Below are 14051 nucleotides of genomic sequence, written 5' to 3' on the forward strand. Positions count from 1 at the left end.
AGGGGGGAAAAACCAAAGGGAGTAAAACAACCATGGGGCAGAATCAGCGAAAAACTCTGGTAACATGAATAATCAGAATAGATCAACACCCCCAAGGAAAGACATGGCAGACGTAATTGAAGATCCCATTCATAAACAACTGGCTGAGATGTCAGAAATCGAATTCAGAATTTGAATTGCAGACAAGATTAATAAAGTGGAATTAGGAATTTGAGGAGAAATTCAAAAGTTGTCTCAAGAATTTAGTGAATTTAAAGACAAAACCACCAAAGACTTAGACATACTGAAGCAAGAATTTGCAGCCCTCAAAGATATGAAAAATACAGTAGAATCCCTCAGCAACAGAATGGAGCAAGCAGAAGAAAGGATTTCTGACATTGAAGATAAAGCCTTTGAACACTCCCAAACTCTCAAAGAGGAAGAGAAATGGAGAGCAAAAACGGATCATTCTCTCCGAGAGCTCTGGGATAATTCGAAGAAGGCGAATATCCGAATCATTGGAGTTCCAGAAAAAGATGAAGTGGCCTCGCTGGGCACAGAGGCCCTTCTGCATGATATTACAACAGAGAATTTTCCAGACATGCCTAGAGATTCTGAAATTCAGATAGCGGACAGCTTCAGAACCCCAGCACGACTCAACCCCAATAAGACATCCCCAAGGCATATCATAATTAACATCACTAAAGTTAATATGAAGGAGAAAATTCTCAAACCTTCCAGGAGAAAGAAAACCGTTATCTTCAAAGGGAAGAATATTATAATGACTGCAGATCTCTCTGCTGAAATTTTTTAAGCCAGAAGAAAATGGTCACTGAGTTTTAATCTCCTAAAGCAAAATAACTTTCAACCCCGGATCTTGTATCCAGCTAAACTGAGTTTCATTTATAATGGAGAAATTAAATACTTTAATGTCATTTATATGTTGAAGAAATTTGCCATAACCAAACCAGCTCTTCAGGATATTCTCAGACCTATCCTCCATAATGAACAACCCAATCCTATACCACAAAAGTAAACTCACTCAGAAACTTCGGATGAAACTCCAATTTCGACACTGGCAAAAGGATTAAAAATGGCCACTGGACCTTTGAAAAACTCGATACCCAAAACGTCACCAGACTTATCAATATTCTCCATTAATATGAACGGCTTAAACTGTCCTCTAAAGAGGCATAGGTTAGCTGACTGGATACAAAACTCAGGCCAGATATTTGTTGCATACAAGAGTCACATCTTAACTTAAAAGACAAATACAGACTCCGGGTGAAAGGATGGTCATCCATATTTCAGGCAAATGGTAATCATAAATAAGCAGGTGTTGCAATTCTATTTGTAGATACAATAGGCTTTAAACCAACAAAATTAAGGAAGGACAAGAATGGTCACTTGATAATTGTTAAGGGTAATACTTAATATTATGAGATCTCAATTATTAATATCTATGCACCCAACCAGAATGCACCTCAATTTATAAGAGAAACTCTAAGAGATATGAGTAACTTGATTTCCTCCAGCTCCATAATAGTCGGAGATTTCAACACTCCTTTGGCAGTGTTGGATCGATCCTCCAACAAGAAGCTGAGCAAAGAAATCTTAGATTTAAACCTAACCATCCAACATTTGGATTTAGCAGACATCTACAGAAGATTTCATCCCAACAAAACTGAATACACATACTTCTCATCAGCTCATGGAACTTACTCAGAAATCGATCACAAGTCTAACCTCAGTAAATTTAAAGGAATTGAAATTATTCCATGCATCTTCTCATACCACCATGGAATAAGACTTGAGCTGAGTAACAACAGGAATCTGCATACTCATACAAAAACATGGAAGTTAAATAACCTTATGCTGAATGATAGCTGGGTCAGAGATGAGATTAAGAAAGAAATCGCTAATTTTTTCGAACAAAACAACCATGAAGACACAAACTATCAGAACCTCTGGGACAGCGCAAAAGCAGTTCTAAGAGGGATATTTATAGCACTGCAAGCCTTCCTCAAGAGAACGGAATGAGAGGAAGTTAACAACTTACTGGGACATCTCAAGCAACAGGAAAAGGAAGAACATTCCAACCCAAAACCCAGTAGATAAAAAGAAATAACCAAAATTAGAGTAGAATTAAATGAAATTGAAAACAAAAGAATAATACAACAGATCAATAAATCAAAAAGCTGGTTTTTTGAAAAGGTCAATAAAATAGATAAACTTTTGGCCAACCTAATCAGGAAAAAAAAAAGAGTAAACTCTCTAATCTCATCAATCAGAAACAACAAAGATGAAATAACAACAGACTCCTCAGAAATCAAAAAAAATCCTTAATGAATATTACAAGAAACTTTATTCTCAGAAATATGAAAATCTGAAGGAAATTTACCAATACTTGGAAGCACGTCACCTTCCAAGACTTAGCCAGAATCAAGTGGAAATGTTGAACAGGCCCATATCAACTTTGGAAATAGCATCAACCATACAAAACCTCCCTAAAAAGAAAAGCCCGGGACCAGATGGTTTCATGTCAGAATTCTACCAAACCTTTAAAGAGGAATTAGTACCTATATTACTCAAGCTGTTCTAAAAGGTAGAAAAAGAAGGAAGACTACCCAACATGTTCTATGAAGCAAACATCACCCTGATCCCCAAACCAGGAAAAGACCCAACAAGAAAAGAAAATTATAGACCAATGTCACTAATGAATATAGATGCAAAAATATTCAACAAGATCCTAACAAACAGAATCCAGCAACACATCAAACAAATTATACATCATGACCAAGTCAGTTTTATCCCAGAGTCTCAAGGCTGGTTCAATATATGTAAATCTATAAATGTAACCCAGCACATAAATTAAAAAACAAAGACCATATGATTCTCTCAATCGATGCAGAAAAAGTTTTTGATAATATCCAACATCCCTTCATGATCAGAACACTTAAGAAAATCGGTATAGAAGGGAAATTTCTTAAACTGATAGAGGCTATCTACAGCAAACCCACAGCCAATATCATATTGAATGGAGTTAAGTTGGAATCATTTCCACTCAGATCAGGAACCAGACAAGGCTGCCCATTGTCTCCATTGCTTTTTAACATTGTAATGGAAGTTTTAGCCACCGCAATTAGGGAAGAAAAAGCAATCGAGGGTATCCATAGTATATCTGGAAAACACTAGGGACTCTACTACTAAACTCTTAGAAGTGATCAAGGAATACAGCAGCGTCTCAGGTTACAAAATCAACATTCATAAATCGGTAGCCTTTATATATACCAACAATAGTCAAGTTGAAAAAACAGTTAAGGTCTCTATCCTGTTCACAGTAGTGCCAAAGAAGATGAAATATTTGGGAATTTATCTAACAAAGGACATGAAAGATCTCTATAAAGAGAACTATGAAACTCTAAGAAAAGAAATAGCTGAAAATATTAACAAATGGAAAAACATACCATGCTCATGGCTGGGAAGAATCAACATTGTTAAAATGTCCATACTACCCAAAGCAATATATAATTTCAATGCAATCCCTATTAAAGCTCCACTGTCATACTTTAAAGATCTTGAAAAAACAATACTTCATTTATATGGAATCAGAAAAAACCTCGAATAGCCTAGACATTACTCAGAAATAAAAATAAAGCAGGAGGAATTACTCTACCAGACCTCAGACTATACTACAAATCGATAGTGATCAAACAGCATGGTATTGGCAGAAAAACAGAGAAGTAGATGTCTGGAACAGAATAGAGAACCAAGAGATGAATCCAGCTTCTTAACATTATTTAATCTTTGACAAGCCAATTCAAAACATTCAGTGGGGAAAAGATTCCCTATTTAACAAATGGTGCTGGGTTAACTGGCTGGTAACCTGCAGAAGGCTGAAACTGGACCCACACCTTTCACCATTAACAAAGATAGACTCTCAGTGGATTAAAGATTTAAACTTAAGACATGAAACTATAGAAATACTAGAGGAGAGTGCAGGCAAAACCCTTGAGGAAATCGGTCTGGTCGAGTATTTTATGAGGAGGACCCCCCGGTCAATTGAAGCAGCATCAAAAATACACTACTGGAACTTGATCCAACTAAAAAGCTGCACAGCCAAGAACACATTAAAGCAAGAAAACAGCCCTCAGAATGGGAGAAGATATTTGCATGTTATGTCTCCTACAAAGTTTAATAACCAGAATCCACAGAGAATTCAAATGCATTAGCAAAACTAGAACAAGGGATCCCATCGCAGGCTGGGCAAGGGATTTGAAGAGCAACTTCTCTGAAGAAGATAGGTGTGCGGCCTTCAGACATATGAAAAAATGCTCATCATCTTTAATAATCACAGAAATACAAATCAAAACTGCTTTGAGTTATCATCTAACTCCAGTGAGACTAGCCTATATCACAAAATCCCAAGACCAGAGATGTTGGCGTGGATGTGGAGAAAAGGGAACACTTTTGCATGGCTGTTGGGAATGCAAATTAATACATTCCTTTTGGAAAGAGATATGGAGAACACTAGAGATCTAAAAATAGATCTGCCATTCAATCCTGTAATCCCTCTACTGGGCATATACCTAGAAGACCAAAAATCACATCATAACAAAGATATTTGTACCAGAATGTTTATTGTAGCCCAATTCATAATTTCTAAGTCATGGAAAAAGCCCAAGTGCCTATCGATCCACGAATGGATTAACAAATTGTGGTATATGTACACCATGGAACATTATGCAGCCTTAAAGAAAGATGAAGACTTTATCTCTTTCATATTTACATGGATGTAGCTGGAACATACTCTTCTTAGTAAAGTATCTCAAGAATGGAAGAAAAAGTACCCAATGTACTCAGCCCTACCATGAAACTAATTTAGCGTTTTCACATAAAAGCTATAAGCCAGTTACAACCTAACAATAGGGAGAAGGGGGAATGGGAGGGGAGGAAGGGGGGAAGTGTTGGAGGGTAGGGGATTGGCGGGATTACATCAGTGGTGCATCTTACAAGGGTATATGTGAAACTTGGTACATGTGGAATGTAAGTGTCTTGGCACAGTGACTGAGAGAATGCCAGGAAGGCTATGTTAACCAGTGTGATGAAAGTGTGTCAAATGGTCTGTGAAGCTAGTGAATGATGCCCCATGATCATATCAATGTACACAGCTATGATTTAATAAATAATAAAAAATAGAATGGATAAGCAAGTATCCAATATACTCAATACTAATATGAAACCAATATATAAACAACTACAAGCCCACATCTAACAAAAATGCTAGTCTCATGAGATGGAGGAGAGAGGAGGCAGAGAGGAGAGAAGATGAAGGGAGGGTGATTGGTGGGATCCGATCTAATGTGCACAATGTCAAACTGTTCAGCATGTATCCTGGGTGAAGGGCTCAACTAAAAATTGAAAATTATTTTAGAAATGAAAACAATGTAATCTAAAAGTTTATGCCCTCATCTCAATCTAAAGTTTGAAAAATATAAATTTGTTTTAAAGTATTATTTCCCTAAATAAAGAAGCTTTGATAATGTTCAGTTTATGTTCATAATGACATACTCCAAAGGTTCCCATTTGGCCAATACTAATTTATCACCAACATATTTCTAGAATAAGGAATACCAATTTATTTAATGTTGTAAGTATTATAGTCAGTATATTGTATGTTCTTATAATGTTCACTTATTTTTGGTGGGGAGTGAAGATTAGAGTTATGTATTTTGAAGAAAATTGCTTGTTGGCATAGGCATATAAATTTATATTTTCTCAATTAACCATTGAATATTAGGTGAGTCTTTCTTTTTTTTTTAGCTCCCTGTTTAGTTCACAGAATCAGTCATGAAAAACAGATGTAATACAGGCTTCATCTGGAGACCAAATATGAAGTCTTCAATTGCAGTGTTCTGCTTTTAAACAGATACTGCTTTTATTATAACTGCTTTTGCATAAAAAATTCTGATTGGGAAATTTTCATGAACCTTAATACTTTAATTTAAGGTAGTGATTAGGAAATCTTCAAGGACCTTAGTATTTTAATTTATTTAAAACTCAATGTTGTTATTAATTTTCACAGAGCATCTCACAGAATCTTAAAAAGAAGGATCTTGGGTATTCATCTGAGGCTTCTAATCAAAAAGGAAAAAATACAGCGAATGAACAAGTCGAAGGTAACAATTGTATATTTCTGAAAAAGCTATTTGACACAAAATTTGCTTAAAATGCATTGATATATTGTAAGAGCCAAGGAAAGTCACCAATTGCATGCATACAAGGAGAAGAAAGAGAAGTGAAATGGTGATAAGTTGTGCGTGTTCTTTTAATTTTTTTATTAAATCATAACTGTATGCATTTATGGAGCATAATATGGTGATTTGATCTACAATTGGAATGCTTAAATCAAACTGATTAACATAACCACCACTTCATTTATTTTTTATGGTAAGACATAATTTACTCTTCAGTTATTTTGAAGTATACATTTGCATTATGCACTTTAGGTGAGATCCAAGCAAATAACCTCCCTCTTCCCACTTATCACCTTCCCTCTTCCCCTCCCATCTCCCATTCCCCTTGTTAGACTGTATTTGTGTTTTGTCATTCATATGAGAGTAGAAGTGTTTATATATTGGTTTCATAATAGTATTGAGTACATTGAACACTTTTTTTGTTTGTTTGTTTCCATTCTTGAGATATTTTACTGAGAAGAATATGTTCCAACTGCATCCAGGTAAAAATAAAAGATGTAAAGTCTCCATTTTAATTCATTTATTCACTTATTTGTTTATTTATTGTTTGTTTGTGATTCATTGCGGGTACAAAGAATAAGGTTACACTGATTGCATTTGTTAGATGAAGTCCCTCTTATAGTTGTGCCCCACGCACAAGAGGTGTAACATACCCTGCCACCCCAGCCCTTTCCCTCCACCCCTCTTCCCACTTGCTCATTCTCTTAGCCCCCGCCCCTGTATTAGGGGCTGCCTTCATATTGGAATAGAGTACATTGGATTCTTGCTTCTCTATTCTTTTGATGCTTTACTAAGAAAACTTTGTTCCACCAAGTCTCCATTTTTTTATGGCTGAATATTTTCCATGGTATAATTATAAAGCTCTTTTGCATCCTTTGTAAGATAAATTCTCAGATATTTCATCATCTTTGGCACTACTGTAAAAGGAACAGAATCTTTGATTATATTTTCAGTTTGACTATCATTGGAATATATAAAAGCTACTGATTTCTAGGTATGGATTTTGTGTCCTGAGACACTGCTATATTCCTTGATCAGTTCTAAAAGCTTTGTAGTTGGGTCCCTGGGTTTTCCAGATATAAGATCATGTCATATGTGAAAAGCAAGAGTTTGACCTCTTCTGTCCCCATTTGAATACCCTTGATCTCCTTCACTTACCTGATTGAAATGGATGTTGAATAGCAGTGGAGACACTATCTTTGTCTAGTTCCAGATCTGAGTGGAAATGTTTTCAATTATACTTCATTCAATTTGATATTGACTGTGGGTTTTCTGTAGATGGCCTCTATCAGTTTAAGAAATGTCCCATCTAACCCTGTTTTCCTGAGTGTTCCAAACATGAAATGATCTCGATTATCAGAAGCCTTTTCTGCATCAATAGATAGAATCATGTGGTGATATATTTTTTTATTTTTTTATGCGCTATATTATATTTCTAGATTTATGTATGTTGAACCAAACTCATAACCCTGGGATAAAACCAACTTGATCATGGTATAAAACTTTTTTGATGTGTCACTGAATTCTGTTTGCTAGGATCTTATTGAATATTTTTGCATCGATATCCATTAATGATATTCATGTATATTTTTCTTCCTTTGTTGGGGCCTTACATGTTTTGAGGATCAAGGTGATATTTGCTTTGTAAAATGTGTTGGGGAGGATTTCTTCCTTTTCTATGTTTTGGAATAGATTATGTAATATAGGTACTAGTTCCTCTTTGAAGGTTTGATAGAATTCTGATGTGCAACCGTTTGAATATTTATTTTGGGGAGATTTTGTATAGTTGATAGTTTAGTGCTTGATAAAGGTCTATTCAAAATTTCTAATTCTTTCTGGTTCCATCTAGGAAGGTGATATGCTTACAGGTATTGGTCAATTTCCTTTATATTATCATGTATCTGAGAATAGAGTTATTTTGTGGTAGTCATTAAGAATTTTTTGAATTTGTGTGGTATCTGTGTTCCCCCCCTTTACTGTTTCTGATTGATGTTCTTAGAGATTTTATTTTTCTTCTTTTGCTTAGTCTAGCCAAAGGTTAATTAATTTTATTAATCTTTTCAAAAACCCAACTTTCTGTTATGATGACCTACTGGGTGATTCTTTTGTTTTCAATTCTATTTAATTCTGCTCTAAGTTTGGTTATTTCTTTTCATCTGCTGGGTTTGCAGTTGGATTTATCTTTCATTTCCTGTTGCTTAAGATAGCCTATTAGGTTGCTGACTTGCTCTCCTCGTTTTATTTTTTTTTATTATTTATTTATTTTATTTTTTTGTAGAGACAGAGTCTCACTTTATGGCCCTCGGTAGAGTGCCGTGGCCTCACACAGCTCACAGCAACCTCCAACTCCTGGGCTTAAGCGATTCTCTTGCCTCAGCCTCTTCTTGATGAAGACTTCTAATGCTATGAACTTCCCTCTTAGGACTGCCTTTGCAGTATCCCACAGGTTTCGATAGTTTGTGTCTTCATTATCATTTTGTTCAGCAAATCTGATGATTTCTTTCTTAATCTCATCTTTGACCTAGCTATCATTTATACTAAGGTTATTTCACTTCCATGACTTTGAGTATGAATATTTCTTTTGCTAGAAGGTATAATTGGTATTATTTTAAATGCGTTGAGGTTAGACTTGTGTTTGAAGATATGATCAGTTTTGAAGATATGATCTGTGGGCTGGTGAAAAAAATGTGTATTCAGTTTTATTAGGATGAAAGGTTCTGTAGTTGTCGGTTATGTCCATTCTTTTCAAGGTTCAAGTTTAAGACCATTATTTCTTAGTTTCTTTTTGGATGATCTATCCTGAATAGCTAAAGGGGTATTTAAAATGTCCAGTTATTTATAGTACAGGAAGGTATCATATTGTTCAGATCCATTAGGGTTTGTTTTGTAAATAGAGGAACATTCAGAAAGGGCACATAAATGTTAATTATTGAAAGCTATTCATGTTGATTGTTGCCCTTGACAAATATTTAGTATCTGTCCTTGTATTTTGTTATTTGTTTTTGTTTTAATTCAATTATATCTGCAAATAAGATTGCTATCCCTGCTTTTTTCTGATGTCCATTTGCCTGATCTCCATTCATTCGCTCTGAGTCTTTCTTTGTCCTTTGAGGTAAGATGAGACGCCATTGGCAACAATTACTGGCCTTAGTTTTTTAAAACCAGTCAGCCATTCTGTGCCTTTAGGGGAGAATTTAGGCTATTCACATTAATTGAGATAATTGATAGGTATGGTAGTATTTTGGTTGTTTTGTTTTTCAAATGTCTATTGCATATTTTTAACGCTTTGACCATTGTGAAATCTAGGCTTTGTTGTTCAAATTCTGGGTGTATTTCTTTGCGTTGTAGAAAACTGTGCTGGTCATTACAGAAAATGGTTCTGTGTATTTCCTGGATAGCTCATCTTGTTATGGCAAATTTCCTCAACATGTGGGTATCAGTGAAGTATTCGATTTCTCCATCACAAATGAAACTCATTTTATCTGGATATGGGATTCTGAGCTAAAAGTTATTTTGTTTTAGGAGATTGAAGGTCCATGATGATCCTCTTCTGCCTTAAAAAATTTTGGCTAAAAGATGTGCGGTCAACCTAGTATTTTTCCCTTTGTCGGTTAGATTTTTGGCTGTTTGTAGGACTTTTTCCTTGATATTAACTTTGGCAAAGTTAAATACAATGTATCTAAGAAATGGTTTATTTGGATTGCATTGCGCTGGGGTTCTGAAACTTTCTACTATCTGAAATTTTGTATCTCTTGCAATGCTTTGGAAATTCTCCTGCATAATATCTTGGAGTCAAGCATTCGTGCCTTAAGGATCATCATTTTCTTCTTCAGGAATCTCTATACTTTGGATGTTTGATCTTTTGGAATGGCCCCACAACTCTTTCAGAGAATGTTCTGTTCTGATTCTCCTGTTTTCTGCCTGTTTGAATAATTGGTATCATTCAAAAGCCTTGTCTTTAATTTCTGATACACTTTATTACCTGCTAAACTCAATTAGTGAGGAACCCTACTGTATTTCAAAGTTCTGAGAACACTTTTTTCATTTCATTAAGCTCTGCTATATCTTTCTCATTATGTTCATACCCTTGGTGACTTTGTCTTTGAATTCTTTAGTTTCTTGAGACAATTTTTGAACAGTTTTTTGGATGTCTCTTTTCATCTTTTCCTCCACTCTATTCGTCTTATTTTTCAACCATATTCTGAATTCTGTTTCTGACATTTGAGCCACTTCTCTATGAATAGTATCTTTTGTTGTATCTCCTTTTTCATCCATTGGTGTATGTGATCTTCACTGATTTTTCATGTTGCCAAAGTTCTTCCACTGGTTCTTCCTCAGGAGTATTTTCTTCAATATTGCATTTAAAACTTGTGGGGCGAGTTTGGTTTGGTGGCTTCAGGTACTGGTGCTAAGCAGTCCATTACCAATGACCTGGAGCTTGTGATTGTGGCTTTTCCCCTACAGCCTTTGACCATTGTGAAAGGTCAATCCTGTTGAATCTCAGCTGTAGAACTATATCAACATCTGGGTTGCCCCACCTCCCCCACACTAGTAATAGCTAGAGGAGGAGAATCTATAACTCTCCACTACAAAACAACTACAACTCAACTTTGGAGGGTCCCCAGGTAGACATTCCAGGTTGAAAGTTCTAATCAGATTGTCCCAGGGAGTACAATCACTGTTCACGAGAAAGAGTTCAGAGTTTCAAGCATCCAGTTTTAGGAATTCACAGGCATTCTGTCCAGCAAACCCATGGGGCTAGACTCTGGTCCCCTCTCGTGGGTAAGGGAGTCAGGAAAGTTGCCCATTAATGTCAGAACTTGGATGTCAGTTCCTCTGCCAGCTGCACACCATCTCCACATCCCTGTCTCTCCAGACACCATTCTCTCTCTGCAGCTCCCGTTTCCTCACTAGTCGCTGCCCGTGATGCCATCTAGAGGTCTACACAATGCCTGGGCCTGTGAATTCACCAAACACTCTGGGCTCTGCAGGGGGTATACTTTCAGGCATCCAGGCTCCTGGCAAAGGGTTAACTGTGCATTCAGATTTTCAGGGAAAATATTTGATTGATTTTATGACCAGTCGGATGGCACCTGAGCTCACAGGTGGGAACTCCCGGGAAGAAGAAGACAGGGAGGAAGTACACTAAGTGAAAAGGATCAGGTGGCATGATTCAGGCTGGTCAAATGATACAATTTCTGGAGAGGGTGCATGGGTGGCAAGGGCCTACGAATTATGGGGTGAAGCGGTAGAATGGTTCTGGGCGAGTGAATTTGAATAGTCCCTGCCCTGAGTCTCCAAGGCAGCTACTGCTGCTGCCACAGATGGGAGCCCAGAGAGCTGCTGGGTTTGTGCCTGATTAACTTTCTAGCAGGAGAATGATCATGGAGGTGGTCCCTGCCAAAGTGAAAGGTTTGCTTCCAGAGGAGATAATGGACACTGGTATGACTTCAGTTGGTGACCATAGTATTGAAGCTGGGGAAGACCCAATTCCCATAGAGACAGAAGTGGAAGAAATTGTCAACATAAATTTTACTGGTGGCTCTACAGCCATGCCTATTTCCACAGAACCAATCACAGTGGACAGTAAGCACACTAACCAAGTTACAGGGAATGCCACAATTACTAAGGCAAATTGTAACACCACAGTGAAACCAGCTTTTCCAAGTGGCGTTCAGAAATTTGGTGCTCAGACTCCTATGACTGTATCAGTCCATCATATTATGTTAAACAAAGTATCACAGACAGCTGATGTTAAACTGGTAGTCAGAAACTTAAACCAGATGAACAGAAGTTAATTTTAACCACTTTGGTTAAGTCTCATTCTAGCACTACCCCAAAGACAACTACCACAGACTCATAAAGTTACAACTGAGGCCCAATCAGGAGATAGTAAGTTACCACTGCAGCAAATTAAAATAGTTAATCATGGGAAGAAGGCCAGAGTTGAAACCTGTCATTGGAGTCTCAGCACTGACCCTAGGAAGCCAACAGATGAATAGTGTAACACAGCCCTTGTTATAGACCAAACAGTAAAAAACACTACAGATTGCTAAGAAGCCTCAAATACCAACCTCTGGTTTGGTAATCAAGAAGCTGATCTTTGCAAAACCAAGTAGTAGGAAAGCAGTTACAGGACAGACAACTCAAGTATCACCTCCAGTCATTGCAGGTAGGGTTCTTTCACAGTCTATTCCCAGAACTCCATCAAAGACCACAACAATATCTGAAAGTGGTTTTATTGGATCGCCTTTAAATTATACAACACAGACACTAAAGAAAATAGCCATATCTCCTTTGAAGTCACCAAATAAGGCAGTGGAATCAACTGTGCAGACCATCACTGTTACGGGAGTAAGCACATCAAAGTTTAAAGCAATTGCACGTCTGGAAACTGCTCTCAGTGTCCGGAAGATTCAGTTACCTGGAAGCAAGTTTTATTTTGTCTGACTTGTTACTGCCACACAACCAGTAGCTCACCCCAGCCAGATAGAATCCCAGTAAAAACACTCAAAGACAGTAAGGAAAGACATTGGTTGTGAATACAACCCCAGTTCAGATGTCCGTTCCAATTATCATGGCTTAGGTTGTCAAACAAGTTGCTCCCAACCAATCAATCCAACTTCACAAATCATAACTACGAGCCAGCCACAGGACCGGCTCATCATGCCTGCCGCAACACTGCCACAGATTCAGCCCAACCTCACCAACGGGCCACCAGGCCTTGTCCTGGCAGTGTCTTGGCCACAGCTCTGGGAACAGGGATTGTGGGCTATGCTGTGCTTCCAGCTCAGTACTTTACTCAGCTACAGTAGTCTTCATACGTGTCTAGAGCAAGCTATTCTAACTTTGTTGGAATATTTGGTATCCAGATCCAGTCGAGACTTCCATTCAATGGTATAATCCCATCTGTGTATTCCATTATGCCTAGAAAGCCCTGTAAGTGTGTAATATCACTGTGTTTGACATTATATTGTGATTGCTTTGCAAATAGTGAATTTTACAACATCCACAATTGTACTAGTTATTATAACAATTTGTAACATGAAAATGAAAGACAAAAAGCAATAAAAACATGCCTTGACAGAAATCCAGAAGGCTTCAAGGGAAAGGAAAGGAGGGAGAATCAGATTGATATCATAGCAAAGGATGTAATTGCAAATGATCAGGCTGTCTTAAAAACTATTGTGAATGCTATGAGGCAAAAATAATGTGTTCCTCAATATACAAATGTAATGGGTGTAAAATTTTGAGAAAGCCCAGAAAGAAAGACATTGATGTACTTGGCAGAGGCAGCTGAAGTAAGAGTACAGCAACAAACAGCGGCAAAGACTAAGTTGTCTTCTCCAATTTCAGACTTGTTTACTAGGCCAAACAACTTTGAATAGTGGATGAGGAAAATTGTTGTTTACAGTCGTGACTAAGGAAGTAGCTGAAGCCATGTGTGACTACCTTCTTGCCCAGACAGAGCAGGCAGACAAGAGGGAAAATAAAAAGCAGCAGCTGAAAGGGTAATAGGAACACATTTATAAGAGGGATTTTGCTTGACAAATGCAATTAGTGTAACCTGGATGTTTGTACGCTCAATGAATCCCCAACAATAAAAAAAGTAAAGGATTTGGATGAGGTTTGATGAGCATCATTAACTTAGCAGGAAAAGCAAAATGTGACCCCTGTGCCATGAATTGCTAACTCTTGCACAAAAGACTGATAAATGGAACAGTAAAGAAAATTTAAGGTGCAGGGACACTTGATTTTTTGGAAAATGGTTTAACAATTACTGTGCTTTAATTCACTTCTTGTTTTAAGAGATTT

The 14051-nt window shown here is 37.2% G+C and overlaps 1 protein-coding gene and 1 pseudogene across 1 annotated transcript in view; both read left to right on the forward strand.

Annotated features, from left to right (window-relative positions):
* The window catches only part of LOC128579569 (ankyrin repeat domain-containing protein 26-like), a 197593-nt gene that overhangs the window by 96138 nt on the left and 87404 nt on the right, over positions 1-14051 (forward strand). Inside the window, exon 17 of the mRNA XM_053581587.1 lies at positions 6065-6158. Within this exon, the coding sequence (XP_053437562.1) occupies positions 6065-6158 (94 nt within the window). The remainder of the gene's footprint in view (positions 1-6064; positions 6159-14051) is intronic.
* LOC128579571 (protein lin-54 homolog) lies at positions 11621-13928 on the forward strand (annotated as a pseudogene).

Source organism: Nycticebus coucang, unplaced genomic scaffold (genome assembly GCF_027406575.1).
Source record: "Nycticebus coucang isolate mNycCou1 unplaced genomic scaffold, mNycCou1.pri scaffold_66, whole genome shotgun sequence".
NCBI classification, from domain to species: domain Eukaryota; kingdom Metazoa; phylum Chordata; class Mammalia; order Primates; family Lorisidae; genus Nycticebus; species Nycticebus coucang.